The 17715-nt window shown below is 41.3% G+C and overlaps 1 protein-coding gene across 2 annotated transcripts in view; it reads left to right on the top strand.

The window, feature by feature from the left end:
* The window catches only part of NEK11 (NIMA related kinase 11), a 275778-nt gene that overhangs the window by 218479 nt on the left and 39584 nt on the right, over positions 1-17715 (top strand). For both annotated transcript variants that reach the window (XM_069088393.1, XM_069088392.1), the window contains one exon: positions 10585-10681. In XM_069088393.1, coding sequence (XP_068944494.1) covers positions 10585-10681 — 97 coding nt within the window. The remainder of the gene's footprint in view (positions 1-10584; positions 10682-17715) is intronic.

Raw genomic sequence — 17715 nt, 5'->3', positions numbered from 1 at the left:
TGCTCACTGATCAGGGTGGGGGGCTGCTGAAGGTTGGGGTGATGGCTTGACATTTTCTGCATATAAGACAAGGGAGTTGGTCTCATGAGTTTACTTTCATGTGAGCACTTGGAGGCCATTGTAGGGTTATGAATTGCCTAATTTCAGTTTTGTTGGTGTCTCAGGGAATAGGGATGCCTGAGGAAAAGGAGAGAAATGGGAACAGCTGGTAGGTAGAGCAGTCAGAACACACACAACATTTATCCATTAAGCTCTCCACCTTGTATGGGCTTGGTTTGTGGCTCCTGAAAACAATTACAAGAGTAACATCAAAGATCATTGATTACAGATCAACACAACATACAATAATAATAATAATAATAATAATAATGAAAAAGCTTGAAATATGCTAGAATTAATAAAATGTGCCACTGAGACACAATGTGAGCACATGCTGTTGGAAAAATGGTGCTGATTGCCTTGCTCAGTGCAGAGTTGATACAAACCTTTAATTTGTAAAAAATGTAATATTTGTCAAGTGAAATAAAGCAAAGCGCAATAAAACTAGGTAGGCCTGTAATGGCTATGACCTTTCTTGAGGCTTCAAAACTTCAGTGAATTCAGGTCTTGTGGTAGCTCCTTCTTGCACTGTAGGTCCAGACCTTATTTTACTTTGTGATCCTTGTCGATCTTCTCTCATAGGGGATCTACCCAATGTGCTAGTAACTTTTGCCTAGATCTTTTTTTTTTTAATTTTATGGGTATTGGTACAATTTTGGACTCTCAGTCTATCATCCCTCCCTTCCATTCCATGACCAACTTGCCTCCTTTTCCAGTCTATGCATTTCCTGGGTGATATTCCTCATGCCATTTTCTGCACACAGGTCACTGTTGGAAAATTAATTGCATTGCTGCAAATTACTTGTGCCGCTCTCTGCTGCTCTCAGGATCATCTTGATTCTTCAGAGACTGTTCTACGATTCATAGCCTTGTAACACCACTCAGAGAATACTATGTTAGAAAGAAGGGTTTTCTGTCACAGATCAATCTGGACTTGTTTCCCAAATGCAATCTGACCTGATCTTTTCTTCCTCTTCAAATCTGGGCCTGGGTTATTGTCCTTATTATTATAGCATAATATCATATTAATATATTATATTACATGTTATTATATATTATATTAACATATTAATGATATTAATTATCTTGGGCTGTGGATTTCAAGCATGGCCTAAGACAGAAAAACCAAAAATGATTACCAGTGTCATGGAAAATGTGTCTGAGTGGAAGAGTGTGAAATACATCAGGTGACCTTATTTCCAGATGGCTGAGTTCATTATATCAAGTCGCGGAATATTACAGGGATTCCTCAGTGAGATCCACAGTCACCAAAAAGACATCAATTTAACAGTCCATAGAATGAAAACCCAGAGTCTCAAAAATGCTTATTGTCCAGTCTGTGGCATGCATTTTGGATGGCTGACCCATTGACATTATCTAGAAGCACCTCTGTCCAGTGTTCTGGGTATAGAACTGAAAACTTGTTATACTAACACAATTTCTTGACCATAATCATTTTGTTTGCATGTGGTGAAATATTGCTTTGCAGTTTCATTTTTTTTTCTCCCTTATGTGGAAAGTGTCTTGCTTTTAATGCATTGCTGGGCATAGATGAAGAAGCCTGCGCATTTGTTTTTCTATAATTCCAAACTAAATGGTGCCTGAAGAACTTAAAAAGCCATTGTGCCTGTGATTTAATGTAGCCAATAATAAGAACACTTACATCTCTGCATTCAAAAGCTTTGCAAAACCCTGAGCTAGTCCACATAACAGTATTCCTGGAAGTTTAATTAGTTTTATATTATAAATGTTTCTTTCCAGATGGGGAAACTGAAAGTCCAAGTGCTTATAAATTACTTTTCTGGCATCAGCTTTAGAGCAGGGACTGTCTAACTTATCTTTGTCTTTTCCCTGGCACTTAGCCAATGCACATTGGGCATTTTTTGAACCAGCCCTGTGATTTCATGAGAGAACTGTCAGTGAGGAAGGCCCTGTACCAATGCTGCAAAGTACCTTCTTTAGGGTTTTTAGTCTTACATAGAAAGGTTAGGTGACTAGCCTCCAGAATCACATAGCCAAACTGTGTCACAGGTGAGATCTGAACTCAGGTCCTTCTGCCTCTGAGCCAGCCCCCTAACCATCAGGCTACAGGCTACAGGCTCTCTGTAGGCACTCAATGTACATTTATGAAGTGAATGAGTGTTCTTTATTCAACAGTGGTTTTCAACACTGCCATTGTGAGTTAATCAATTGTGTATTAATTATTAATTAACAAATGTAAAAAGATTAATGAGTTCCAAGGTATACACTGGAGAATGAAGGCAGATAGGAAGTCATGGGTTTGAGTGAGGCTTAGCTTCTCATCTCACATTCTTAGTGATACTTTCCAGGAAGCCCAGCTGTTCTCTTAATGTACATATGATGCTTTTCTGACCAGGTGGAACGTAAATGGAGTTGTTCTCATTCTGTTATTTTGTGCCTGTGGTTGTGCTCTGTGGGAGCAGGATCAGTGGAGGAATAGAGGGAGTCACTTCTGGAAATGATCACAGCATGAACCGGGGGAGCTAAAGAAGAGTGGCCAGTTAGTTCGAGGATACCCGTGACTGGGAGGAGGCAGGGTGGGCATGAGGAAACGTCAAGGAGGCAAGAGATCCAAGGAGAGGAGAGAGAATCATTGAAGCTTATGACCATTGGGAAAGACTGGATAGAACGGCAAAATGTAACTGATGGACTGGAAGAGAGGAATTGAAGGAGTTAGAAGGTGACAGAAGAAGATTATGGCCACAGGATACCATTGAAATGGCTGGCTAATGGGGCAGCAGCTAGGTGGCGCAGTGAGTAAAGCGCTGGGCCCGGAATCAGGAGGACCTGAGTTCGGTTCTGGCCTCAGACACTTAACACCCACACACGCAAAAAAAAACCTAGCCGTGTAACCTTGGGCAAGTTACTTAACCCCAACTGCCCTCCAAAAAGTAAAAAAAAGGCAAAAAAAAAAAAAAAAGAAATGGCTGGCTATTGGCACAAGACTGGGTAGGGAAGTAAAGGAGCCCCAAACTGGGGTGATAGGATAGAAGAAAAAATAGAGGGACTAATAATGAGGGTAAAGAGCATTTAAGAGGAGGTAAGATGTCAGAGGCAGAGGGAAAAGAGAATATTGTCATCACAAAGTATAACCAAGATGATTGGCTTTTGGGACAAGACTAGGTCATGGGTTAGGTGATATTTGAGCAGGGGGCATAAGTTAAGAGCATATTGAAGAATAAAGTAATTGAAAGTCATGAAGAGGATAAAGTGGTATCCCAGGACAAATTGTGTGTGTGTGTGTGTGTGTGTGGTGCTGGTGCTTGATTTTTTTGTTCACCGTTGATTGTGCACTCAATATAGTCTTTGAAACTGAGGTGCAGCAAAGTATGGGTCGATTCTCTGCTGCTTGTGCTAATTTTGGTCTGACAACACCAAGAAAACAGCTTCTCCACCAGCCAGCACCACACCATCCTCACATGGAGCCATCATTCACAGCCAGTGGAGAAATATTGAATACGGTGGACAAGTTCCCTTACATTGGCAGCATACTCTCCAGTACACACAGAGATGATGAGGTGGATGCACATATTACCAGAGCTAGCCCAGTGTTTGGGACTCCGAAGGAAAGAGTGGGAGAAAAGAAGTATTAGCCTGCCTACCAGGCTGAACTTCTACAGAGTTCTTGTGCTGACTTCATTGTTCTATGCCTGTGAAACCTGGACAGTCTACCAGTGCCATGCCAGGAAATGAAATCGCTTCCATTTTGGATTGTCTGAGGAGCATTCTGAAGATCACCTGGCAGGATAAAGTACCAGACACTGAGGTCCTTTCTCAAGCTAAACTGGCAAGCATTCATACTCTCCTAGAGACAGCACAGCTCTGATGAGCCGGCCATGTTGTTCAAATGTCAGTGAACGTTTGCCTAAAAGACTATTTTGTGGAGAACTTGCACAAGGCAAGTGCTTACAAGGAGGTCTCACAAGAGATACAAGGACACTCTCAATGTCTCTCTGAAACACTCAGGAATCAGTTGTGTGACATGGGAGACACTGGCAAAGGACCACCCAGCACGGCGTGTCTGCGTCAGAGAAGGCATTGTTCTCTGTGAGTGAAGCAGAATTGCAGTGGCTCATGAGAATTGTGGGATACACAAAGTTAGAGCCGTCTCCATTCCAAAAGTTCACAGGGATTATTTGTGCCTGACCTGTGGTAGAACCTTCTGAGCCATATCGGTCTGATCAGACATAATCAGACACTGTACCTTGACCCCAACCTAGGGATTTCATTTTTATTCTCTTTGAGAAAGGACAACAACCAGCAATCACCACACACACACACACATATATACATGTGTGTATATATACATATATCTAATATCTATATATATGATATATGTATATCAGCATGAAATGTCTGTCCTTATCAAACTGCTACTGCTTGAGGGGGAAATCTGCTAAGGAGAGAAGGAAAACAAAAAATAGTAATTGTGACAGTGTGACCTTTAATTACTACATACCCTGCATTCATAATGCAGCTGTCTCTAAAGAGCCTAAAGCACTTTTTATATTATCGTTTTTTAACCTAATCTTTAAAACATCCCCATGAGGTTGGTGCCAAGTATTGTGATCATCCTCAGTCCCATATTACAGCTTTATGAAATATAAAACGCTCACTTTTGGTCCCAGCTGCCTCCTACCTTCCCAACCTTCTTACCCTTTGCTCCTCCCCACATACTCGGTGGCCTCTGCAACGTCCCTCACAAACTCCATCTTCCTGCTCTGAGCATTTTCTAGGCAGTACGTTGACTGGGATTGGACCCAGAAGAGTAGATCTCCTTGTGGCCTCTTATATTTCAAGTTATAACTAAGGTAAGTCACAGATTTATAAGTGATTCTGATTTGGCAGAGCCAGAGTGCCAACAGATGCCCAGGTGGCTGAAGTCCCCCAGCAGTACAAAGTCATGCTTCTCTGTGGCCTGTTTCCTTAAATCTTCCCTTACTCCCTCTCCTCACCAGCTGGTCCACACCATTCCCCCATGATGATACCATTTTTGGTTTTTACCCAAATTCATCTTCATCCAAAGTGTATTTCATCATATTTCTCCCCTCTGGTTCCAAGGTTTCTTCACATGAGTATGTCTTTTGAAATGTTTCTCTTATTTTTATTGATAACTTTTGTTTACATTTGTTCAGCAATCTTTTGTTTACATAATTTTCATATCTAATATATTCTTTTCCCTCTCCTCCCCAGAGAGCTGCATCTTTTAAAATATACCATCTATAATCTGTCCTCTCCCTACATCCCATACCCTTTTTTGCCTATCCTATTTTTTAAAGTATACTTTTTTCACTGCCAAAATACGGTCATGAATCCTACCCCACCTAGTCTTAGGAATACTTACAGGACCAAATTTGCCACCTTCTATTAGGAATTATTGTTCACCACATTATAACTCTTATTTTGTGCTGTTATACAAAAACATCTGATGCCACAGTTTTATTGATGGCTTTCTTCTTAGATGTTTCTCCCAGCAAGTTGAGTGGCAAACCTTTCAGAGAACAGGAACAGTTGTCGTGTGAAATGGGTATGCATGGACTCTTTGTGGTGTACATTGTTGGAGGGAACTCCTAAACCGATGAGATCCCAGTTACATATGAGTATTTAAGCTTGTGTCAGGCATGGTCTTGGCACTGGGGATACAGTGATAGAAATGAAACAGTGCTTAACACTACTGCCATGGTTCATGTTGGCATAAGGGTGCCTCTGGGATTTTGAAGACTATCCAGTGTAGTCGTGAAGCTCTTGAAAGCTGGAAAGACTTCAGATATGCACCTCTGTATGGATTGTATGTCTGCCCTCTGAGGACTAGCCCATCTAATGTTGGCCCAGAATGTCAGCCAAATCAGCTCATGAAAGACAATCAACTGAAGTGTGGGAGGACCCTTATGACTGATGAATGGAGTGCCCCCATGGATGAACTCTACCATTTGAAGTATGCATATAAGTATTAAAATAAGAAGTCAAACAAAAGTCATTAATACAAAATACAAGAAGGAAAATGACTCAAGTTGTCTGAACTTTAATAGGTAATAGGTAAATGGAATGGATAAAAAATTTCTGAATAGTTTGAACTGTACAAAAGTGGAATGAGTTGACTCAATTCCATTTACCATGCTAAACTCTGGGGATATAAAGACAAGAAAAAAAAAACCCCAAAACCCTGGCCTGGCTTCAAGGAGCTAACAGTCTAACAGTGGTGGTGGTGGGGACACAACATTGCAAACTACAAGATACATATATATATACATACACACACATATATACAGCACATATACATATACATGTATATATCATTTATATGATAAATTGAAGATAATCTTAGGGGAAAGGCATTAACATTAATGAAGTTGAGAAAGGCTTCCCATAGAAGGTAGGACTCGCTGAGACCCGAAGGAGGCCAGGGAAGTCAGGAATCAAAGGTGAAGGAGGAAGTTCAAGGTGTGGGAGACAGCCAGTAAAAGTCCCTGGAGTCAGGAGATGGCATGTCTAGTGTGAGGATCCCAGAAGGTGTGGGCAGGTGTAAGGAGACTGAAAAGGAAGGAGGGGTTTGGGTCAGGAAGGACTTTAAAGAGGCTTTTGAATTTGATCCTGGAGGTAACTGGGAGCCACTGGATTTGTTTGAACAGGGAAAGGTGAGTGGCACGGTCAGATGTAGGCTTTGGGAAGATCAGGTTGATAGAAGATGGCGAGTGGACCAAAGTGGGGAGAGACTTGAGTCAGGCAGACGCTGGCAGCTGTCAGAGTACTCCAGGTGTGAAGTAACCAGCATGGTGGGTGTACCAGTGTGAGAGGTGAGAAGGGGGCATGTAGGAAATGTGCAGGACCAGAGAGCTTCCCATCCCTGGGGTTTTCCGTTCTTGTAGGGGCTGGACTTCAGGGACTCTGATCTTCTTTCCTCCATCAGAAGAAAAGACAAAAGTCAAATATGAGGAGAAAGCAAAGGACAAGAATCAGAGAAGACCAAGAGTGACAAATGGAGATTCAGGAAAAGTGAAAGAGTAAGAGAAGGGAGAATAGCAGAGAGGTGAAAATGTCAGTGCGCGATAAGGAATAGAGATGAAGGACTGAGTAGGAGCTCATGCAAGAAAGGCAGCGAATGCAATAGGAAGATAAAACTGAGTTTATTGAAACTGACATTAATTCTCACGACCAGGCTGCTGCCTCCATTCTTAACTGTATTTTCTTCCTGCAAAAGCCCCTAGTAAATCCTACTAAAACTGTCCTTACAAGCCTGGGTCTCTAGTAGTTGTTATAATAAAAGACCAGATGGAGAACCCCTTCTTGTATTACTCTCCAGGCACTCTTTGTTTTGGGGAATCTCAGTAGTTGAGGGATCCAAGATGTTGTCAGGGTGGGTGTTGCCTGCCTCCACTGTTGGGGCTCATGACTCCTCACTCTTGCTGTGGCTAAAGAAATGAAGGAATCTTCTTGAGCTTATGGAGGCAGGTCCTCAAATGCTAGGAATATGGCCTCTCTCCAAGGCTATACTCAAGGAATTTCCAGTTTGGTAGGGCCAGCCAGGGCTTGTTTTCCTCTGTGTAGCCTTCGTGCCACTATAGGGTCTTAAGATCAGGCTTTAGAGCTAGAAGCCATCAAGTCCAGCCCTTTCATTTTACACATAAGGAAACAAAGGCACAGAGAAGTCAAGTGACTTGCCTGGATTACACAGCTAGTGTCTAAGGGTAGGATTTGAACCCAGTCCTACCTGACTGAGTCTTGTGCTCTGTCCACTATAGCACCCTGCCAGTCATTAGAAGAGGACTTTAGTGGAGATTGTTTCTTATGGCAAAATTCATTTCAATTCATGCTTCTCACCGAGACTTGTACTTACTGGTATGAGCTCTTTGGGGTTCACCCTTCTGTAGCTACTGACATAACCCAGGCCTTACAAATTATCCCCTTCATGCCACAAAAACTACACCCTAAGTTCATATGGACTCTAGAAAGGAGAAAATTGATCTCCAAAGCTGCATTTTAAAAGGGCAAGGTGAGCAGGTCTACTTTTCCCTAAGCTGAATTCTTCCTTCCCTATTTGCACATAACCTTTCTTTAAAGGAAGCATTTTTATCTCTTGGTGCTGCAGAACCTGGGCCACCCAATCCAGACCCACTACCTCAGCTGGTGTGCACAACCCCTCACCCTTGGCCTTCAATCTTCCTCTCACCTTCCCTGTACAGTTGTGGCCTGGGCCGTTGCTGTGTTCTAATAAAGAGACTGACAAAGGGTAGATCCCTCTTATTTCACAAGAGCTGCTCTTCATTTTTCACTTTCCCAAGGATCTTGAAAGCTAGAACAAAACCCTAATTTCCAATTTCCTATTCTTTTCTAATGTGTCTGACCTCAGCTCTCTTGTTCTTTGAAATCTGTTTGGCATCCAAGAAGAGGTTGGGGGTGGGAGAAGAGGAAAGGGGGATGGTGTCCTATTTTTCCTCTTCCAGAGAGAGCTGGTGATTACTCAGGGTTTATGCAAATAAAGGTCAAAGCCATTTCCTTGAGAAGGTGGTAAGCATTTCAGTCTGGCCACTGCTTTCAGAAAGGCTCCCAAAATTAACAGGAAAGGTGGCTAAGGAGTGGGCTGAAGGTAAATCTAACCTCAGGCATCATTGCTAACCAAACAGGAGCATCACAACAGCTTCTTTTTTGATGTCTTCATCTGGCCTGGTCCCATTCCCTGTCCCTTCTCCGTTTCTTTACAGCACTGTGATCTAGTGAAAAGAGCTTTGGATTTGGTGTTGCAAGCCTAGGTTTTCCTCATCTGCTAAAGGGGGTAATAGAAATAATAACTGGGGGGTGGCTAGGTGGCGCAGTGAATAGAGCACTAGCCCTGGAGTCAGGAGGACCTGAGTTCAAATCTGACCTCAGACACTTAACACTTACTAGCCATGTGACCTTGGACAAGTCACTTAACCCCAACTGCCCTCCAAAAAAAGAAGCAAGAAAAAAAAGAAATAATAACTGGCATTTACATATAAGACAAGAACCCTTAAAGGTGTTTCAGACCAACTCCCATTTTACAGAAAACTGAGGCCTAAAAAGTCAAGTGACTTCCCTGAAGTTTGCCAGGCACATCTTCTAAGTCCAAATCCCATCTTCTTTTAACTGCTTCACATTGAAGTTGATCTTAAAGAATGAATTAACAAGTAGAGATTGTTGTTGTTCAGTCGTGTCTGACTTTTTGTGACCCCATATAGGATTGTCTTGGCAAAGATACCAGAGTGATTTGCCGTTTCCTTCTCCAGCTCATTTTATAGATGAGACTGAGACAAACAGGGTTAAGTGACTCGTCCAGGGTCACACAGCTAGTGAGTGAGGCCAGATTTGAACTCAGGTCTTCCTGACTCCAGACCCAGAGCTCTCTCCACTGAACCACCAAGCTGCCAAGTATTGATGAAATGTCTCCTATGTTATATGTTAGGGACTAGGGATATAAATACAAATTACAAAGAATGTGACTGGAGCCAAAACCCAGCAGATTGTCCTGCCCTTTTTAGTAGGAAGGTTAGGACTGATCTGATCTTATGGCTGTTCTGAGGCCTCTTTAGGTAATCAGTATGGGTAAAATCATACAGTTTAGGATTGGGAGGGACTATTAGCCTCACTCTACAGACAAGACGACTGATTTGTAGAAAGGTAAAGTTGTGTCCTCAGGGGGCAGTGTAGGTAGAAGGTGGCAGGGCTGGAATCCGCTTTCAACACTTCTGATAATAAATGATATGGGCAGGATTTCATCCATTCGAGAGAAGCCTTGTCAGCCTCGGAGAAACAGCATCAGATCCAGCCTGTTGACTTATGTGAAAGAAAGGGAAAATGACGTTATGTGGGCCATCACAGCAAGAGGCATCTGTGCCTTATCCCGGCTCCTCAGGGTGCTTAAGTTAAGGGGGGAATATTTAGTGAGCCAGACACTGGTCCTTTTCAGACACCACACTGCTTCTATGACAAGACCCCCACCCTCTGTAACCCATGTGGGTCTCTTGCTGACATCTGCCGCCCAGTGCTGCTGAACTGCCCGAGATATCCACATTCCTTTCCTTTGCAAAAACATTCCCACAAGCCCCAATAAAGGAGGCAAAGAAGAAACTAATTTTATAGGGAAGAGAAACACAGTCACTAAAATGAACATAATCAGAAAGATAATGCTCCTCTCCAAAAACATTTCTTTTTCTATTCACTTTCCACATCCACTTTTTTTTTTCTGATTGTGAACATTTCCCCCTTTGAGTCTTGTGGTTTTGTCTGAGCAATCCTCGAAAGAATCAATTGGTCCTGGACTTCCTTATGCATATTAAAACTGTATGTCTTCCTGTCCTCTGGAAGAAATCTTCTCCATGCATTTAATAGTCAAGTTCATCTTTAATTAATGTAGCATTACCTTGCGGCAAAGGTGAATTCTCTTGTGCTTTCTGATTGCCCTTGAACGTTGCCTTGAGGTTGAAGCTGGGTTTGTGCATTGATTTCTAGGTACCAGGAGCGTTACCAGATCAGCCCTTGTCTGGCCCCAGGGACCAAGGCCTCTTAACTACACCGTGTCTGAAACCGAGATGAAACTCGTGAGAGAGTAAGTAGTGTGTCCCCATGTTGGGAAGTTTGGGAGGCAGCCCAAGTTACCACAAAGGTCCGGCAGTCTCGGGGATATTATTCCAACAAATGCATTTCTAAAAGAGGGGATTTGCCCAAGGACAAATAGCTATACTTGCCTAACTGGAAGCTGAATTGGTTTAGTAAGAAGATATCCTAAACTTGCCATGTCTGCGTCCCTTTTTGGAGTCACTGGAGGCCAGAGATAGCCAACACCCATCCCTGATGATGTCTGACTGACTCCACAGATTTGTCCCTGAGTTTTTTCTGTTTCCTGTTGTGTTACTGAACAAGTGGATACACGTGAGCTAGTCTTGGCACAAGAATCTAATTTTGGTGTTAGGGAGTTTGTTGTCCTTGTGCTATATTGTCATCTTGAGCAGTGGTCTACCAAACTGGGGCTGGGATCAATAGCCTGGTCCCTGGGTATACGATCAATCAATGGAAGGATGGGAAGATGGTTACATGTCATTCTTCCTGAAATAGATGACTGTGGGACTTGGGTCAAACACAGTCACACCTATCTGTATCTCCCACCGTTCTTCCACTCTGTCCCCTTCCTCAGCAATCAGGCTCCCAAACGCCCAGCCTATGAGCCAGGTGTAGGCACAGGGAGCAGTTAGAAGGTAACCATTACTCAGACCCTTATAGGCAGCAGCTTTGTGGCTGCCATTGAGAACATTTCCCTATGCCTCTCTCCCTTTTCCTCGATCATCTTGTGGCTGCAGTCAGTCACTGTTGGTGTGTGGGCTCTAAATTCTGGGTCTGTGACTAATGAAGAAGAACCCCTCCCCTCTCCTTTTGTGGAGATGGGGAGAGAGAATGAGTCCTAAGTGAGGAACAGACTTGGATCTCATTATATTGTTTTCCCTCTAAAAGTTCCACTTTTCCCAAGCATCTTTATTTTTTTTTTGAGGGGGAAAGGCAAAGCAGTTGGGGTTAAGTGACTTGCCCAAGGTCACACAGCTAGTAAGTATGTCAAGTGTCTGAGGCCGAATTTGAATTCAGGTCCTCCTGACTGCAGGGCCAGTGTATCTATTCACTGCACACCTAGCACCAGAATCTTTATTTCTGTTGAGGACTCCATCCTCCTTCCAGTCATTCAGAATCACCACCATCAGATTCACTTACCCCACTTGTCCTATCAGTTACCAAGTAATATTGTTTTACTTCTGTAGTATCTCTCACGTGTGTCTTCCTGCTCTTTGTGCTCACACAGCCACCTCCCTAGTTCAGGCCCCCATCCATCCCCTCTTCCCTGGACCACTACAACTGCCTCCTAATTAACCTCCCTGCCTCCAGGCTCTCCCACTCCATGCCATCCTCCATACCTGTCAAGGTGATTTTCCTAAAGCACAAGCCTAATCATGTCATTCCTCTTCTCAATAAACTGTTGATTCTGGGATAAAATATTATTTCAACTAGATGTCATTCTTTTTAAATTCTATTTTTATATTTTATAACGTGCATAACAATACAGGAGTGCCTGTATATAGCTTAAAAATAAGAAACTGAATACATATTGAGAAGTGGGCTCAAAATTTCTTTTGCTGATAAGGTTGTTTGGTCAAGATAGTTTGGAGGTCACTGATCTAGAGAAGAGTTTGAAAGCACAAGACAAAAGTTATTTTCTAATTCAGTACTGATTAATGGAATTAGATGCTTTGTATTATCAGATCCTTTATGACCTAATACAGGTGTAGGGGAAAGAGCTTGATATTTAGAATTCAGAAAGCCTGGCTTCAAATCCTAGCACTTCCACTTAATATCTGTATGATCATGGAAAAACCCCAAGCTCTCTGGGCCTCAATTTCCTCTTCTGTAAAAAGAAGAGGTTGGACTAGGGAAGCTCTGATATCTCTTCTAGTTCTCAACTGAAGAGCTTATGAGAGAGACTAGCAATGCCAACTCCAAATATTTCGAAGCATAGAAATTCAGAATGACTCCAGTAATCTTTTCCAGCACCAATGCTAGTTGTTAGTTGGAGATATTTGTTAAAACAAAATAAAGATTTTCCAGTCTTCTGATTAATAAATCTCAGCAATGGAGAGGTAGGAGATGGTTCCCTTTTTTGGTTGGTTTCTTGAATCATCATCAAATATTTTGTTTTACTAAATTTTCATTACTTTGGCCAAGGTAATGGCAACCCATTTTCTGCTGTATTGTGAAATGTATGTACAGCTAAAATCCACCTGCCAATTTAAATTACCACAATACTTTGTACATCAGGTAGCATTTATTTGTTAATGGTCTATTGTTTCTTTCCTAGTCATTCAACAACTCTGCCAGTTGGTTTTAATATGAATTAGCAAGGTTTGGGGTATACTTGTATTAGGGGAGTTGTGAAATATAAATGCAAAAGACTGGCCATCCTATGATATTTTCCTTCCTATTGCAAAATCTGCCTTTTCTTGCCAAGATGACTCACACATGACAATGGAAATTTTCCTCTAGTTATAACACTGGATGGAATTTAATAGGGGTAAATACAAAGTTTTACACTTGATGTAAAAAAAGAAATTCACCCTCAAAAGTACAAAATGAAGAAAGTGGTTAGCAATTTGTCTGAAAAGATCTGGGGGTATTAGTGTACTACAGACTCAGTTTGGCAAAGGAGGCTGAATAGGTACATGATGGACATGAGCAGGTCACAATATATGACCAAGAAAAAATTATTCAAGAGAAACAGCATAAAGAATATTGTTAGAAACAAATATGACTGAAAAGGTAGTGGACCAGTCTTCTAGGGTGAGAGAGGACTTTTCACTAATTGACTGACTTACTGATTGATAAACAGCTTTTATGGGAACAAAACGTACGAGAGTATGAAAGACGACAAGCCATAGATGGGTTGTTATGTGTACCATTGGAGGAAGTCACCATATCGATGAGATTACACATCCATCAAAAATATCAGAGAAGAAATTGTGTGTTCCTTTCCAATAGAATAACCAAAGGAAACACAGAAGTATTATAATATTAAATGTTAAGGACTAAACTCTCCCATAACATGAAAAAAATTTTTTTTACAAAATATATTAAAAACCAGAATATGCTGCTTCTGGGAAACCCATTTCATCCAGATTAAGAAAACATATATATACACATAAATAGATTATATATGTATATGTATGTATGTATATATAAATATATATATATGTGTGTGTATATACACACACACACATAGATATGTATATAATCATTCTTCAACTTTGCTCTTGATCGGACATTTTTTGTTTTACTAAGTTTTCTATTTTGGGAATTTTTTCTTTTTCATTTTTTGGGGGGATTTTTTTTGTCTTTTTTTCCCCATCTTCTAATTTGGTAAATCTGAATTGGAAAGTATCAGGAAAGGTCATTGATAGCAATATAGAGTAGCTAAGTGAAGAAGAGCTCCCCTAGCTCCTGGCTTTCATAACTCAGTAACATGTGGATTCCAAGTGCATGTTTCTCAGCATTTTCTTGAAAGCTGTACTTTAACAGGCATAAATTTAAATCTATCAAAGAACAATACTTCAAGTGTGATAGTGGAGAGCAGAGATAATGCAGTTTTTTTTCTTTTACAGAATTATGGTAAAAGAAACCAAAGTTGGGTTCCCAGTGGTCAGTTCATGGTCAACAAGAGTTGAGGACCTGTGCCTTCTCCCTGGGGCAGATGACCTCCTTGGGCTTATTTCTACCTAATGGTAACTAGGTAGTGCAGTATGAAGAGTGCTGGGCCTGGAGTTAGGAACACCTGAGTTCAAATTCTCCCTCCTATAGTTATTAGCTGTGTGACCCGAGGCATCCTGAGCCCTGAGGCTCTCTCGGCCTCAGCTTCCTCATCTCTAAAATGGGGATAATAACAATCTCACAAGGAGGTTGTGGGGCTCAACTAAAACTATGTAAAATGCCTTGCAACTTTACAAGTGCTAGTTATTATAATTATTATTACCCTTCCATGTCTATAGTGGGGTACATAGCCAGTGACTTTTATTCCTTTTACAATTGTTACCACTATTTTTTAAGTCATTGTTTCTGGCTTGTACTGACATCACCCCAAATGAATCCAATTACACCTCTTAACATGAAAAGCACCTGGAGAATTTCTCTCTGGGTTGGGGAAGAGGCTGGAAATTGCTCTTCTCACCTTTGGTCCTGATTGTGTTCATTCAGACTGTGATTAGCTGCTTTACAAGAAATGAATCAAAATGCTTGATTAATCCCATTTTCTCAAGGAGGTCACCCTAAGACTGTTCTTCCTCCCTCTCCCTTTTCCCTTATAGCTCTCCTGCTTTCAAACACAAGAGCACAGATGATGATGAAGACAGGATTAATGCACTTTAGGATTCATCATCTCTAGTGGAAGCAGGATAAAAGCTAAACTCTTGGTATTTAAAAACAACAGTTACTGGAGCTCTGGCTTACGAGTCTCCATTCTGAGTAGAATATATTTATGGATCTCCAAAGTGCCCCCCAAGAATCCTCTACGTCATATTCTTGCCTTCTCATTTCCTAATGTCCTAATTCCCAATGGGAAGAAAAATGCAGTACTTTTCCTCCCCTGGCTCAGAGATGTGATTGTCAGCAAACCACCTCCTCACCCTATTCCTGATGAATGATATTGAAATGTCAGGGAAATAACAAAGAGCTTTCTCATAAAAAGGAGGACCCCTGTTTCCCAGCCTCCCTTCTGCAAAGTTAAGTCCTTAACCTTGGTGCCTCTGTTGACACTGTATGTGGACACTGTATGAGGGGAACCCAGAGGAATGAGGAAACCATAGAAAGTGACTGAATCTTGTGCTGAAGAATCACACTTCTTTTGAAGCATGTGGAAATATCATTTAGCTGGGAAATTTAAGGAGAGAGGAGAGTGGATACTATTGCCAGTTGGATGCAAATCTGACCATAGTCTTGTTGCCTTTGGGCAGAATTGGTTTGGCAGAATGAGACAGAGGAACACAGCAGTAGTTGTGTGCATAACCCAGACAATTTTTTCTCCCATAAGTGTTTTATCTACTGATCTGCTGAAAAGACATCTAGTGAGAGATTGTGGAATGGCTAGGAATCTTGGGCAACATGACTGTACCTACCCTGGAGTGTAGGGGAAGGGCAAGTCTATGATGACTTCAGTAATTCAAATATAGCCTAAAGATGACTTATCTGATTTATTTGGAGCTAAACATAAAATAGCTGATTTAGCAAGAGACTAAATGTGAATGATGACCCAGGAGGTACATTCCTGGCTAGTTTCTGGTAAATCCTGAACTGAATAGTTTAATGGGACATAACATAACATGTCTACAGTTTCTCTATATCTGAAAAGGACATTAAATGAAAGTACATGAGAATAAAAAGATAATTCAAGCAACCCATTCAGATGACCATCTATTGCTTGATCTGACCAATGCTGATCTAGTTAAATGGAAGATTATTAGCTGGTGGTCAAGGCTATAACAAGCAAAATTTGGCATTGAGAGTAAACTTTCAAAAATACAACTGGTATTTTGGTAACATGACCTTGTACCTTCAGTACAATCATAGATCAAAATTTCAAAAGAAATTAATAGGTAGTGTGCAGAGACCTGGAGACCTTGGCTCCTCTAGGGAGAGACCCTGGGACATTGTGAGAGGTTACTGCTGGGGAGATTTTAGTCTGGGGTTGGAAAAGCAGAGCAGGGCTGGGCCGGGGTATGGAGGACCTCTCATATGGGGCACTGCCATGGGAAGTGAGGGAGAGAAAGGAACCTTCTGGGGGCAGGCTGTTTTAACTTTAAAAAGTTATAAACACACACAGTTTTAAGTTGTTATTTCTAGCTGCTCAAGGAATGTGCTTGTTTCTGGGTTTCAGTGCTCTAGGGCAAAGTCTCCTCACCCTCTCTCAGTTGTTTTATGACCGGTGCATGAAAACTTATTCCACAACTGTCCTTGTATCTGCCCTGCCTGACAGCCACACACTCAGTAGCTCCATATCACTGCTCAGTGATGACGTGAGCCCACAACACTCTCTATGTGGTGCCTGCCAGACTCACTGGACACTGCTTGGGATCAAATGTGTTTTAAACTATACAGAAAAAGTCCACTTAAGAGACTTGAACAGTTAGAATTTGAGAGTCTAGTTAACAAATTTGTATTCTACACAAAATATTTTTTTTAGCAGCCCTGAGCATCAGAGGTCACTTGAAAAGATGAGGTTGAGATAGTGATGAGGTTACCAAGGGAATTCTCTCTTGATTGGGGAAAAAACATTGTAATGGGGAAATATGATGCACAGAGACAGTACATGTCTGCAATTTTTCTGTTTTTTTCCTCTGCTGACTATTAAGAACACAAGATGTAGAGACTGTGAACAAAGATGTTAGAAAGCCAAATATAGCTTATGCTTGAGAGAAACTTTCTCCTGATAATAAGGAAGCAAATAGTTAGTTGTCTTTTATGTCAAAATAACCAGAGTGGAACAAAGCTAAAAATAAGAATATCTCAAAATTAAATAAACTCCCCACACCTTCTATGAGGTAATGCAAATATTCTTGTTTTATAAAAGAGGAAACTAATCTCAGAGACACTGTGTCTTATTCAAGGTCACAGCTGATTTCCTTAGATTAATGAGAGATATGCCCTAGAGTAAGATGAAAAGAAATACACAAGTACAACTTGAGTACCTTCTTCTATTAAACTTCTTTTTAAGCTGTCATCTGACAGCTGAAGTTTAACAGAAGAAGGTATTCAGGGTACTGCTTTGTAGGATCAAAGATTTAGCATGGAAAGAGACTTTGGAGATCGTCTATTCAACCCTCTCATTTTATCAGTGAAAACCCTAAATGCCAGACAACTTAAGTATCACACAGGTCTTGAGTACCAGAGTCAGAATTTTAACTCAGGTCCTCTGACTAAGCACAGGCAGCATTCTTCTCAATGTAATATATTGAGTCCTACTCCAATTCTACTTCTTATGTCCATGTCCTCTCTCTCTCTCTCTCTCTCTCTCTCTCTCTCTCTCTCTCTCTCTCTCTCTCTCTCTCTCTCTTCCTCTCT

The sequence above is a fragment of the Petaurus breviceps genome, unplaced genomic scaffold (assembly GCF_028583685.1).
Source record: "Petaurus breviceps papuanus isolate PSGF00001 unplaced genomic scaffold, PetGlider_PUasm1.0 185, whole genome shotgun sequence".
Taxonomy (NCBI): domain Eukaryota; kingdom Metazoa; phylum Chordata; class Mammalia; order Diprotodontia; family Petauridae; genus Petaurus; species Petaurus breviceps.
Note: the sequence above shows the minus strand (reverse complement) of the source record. Positions and strands in the feature narration are given on the sequence as shown.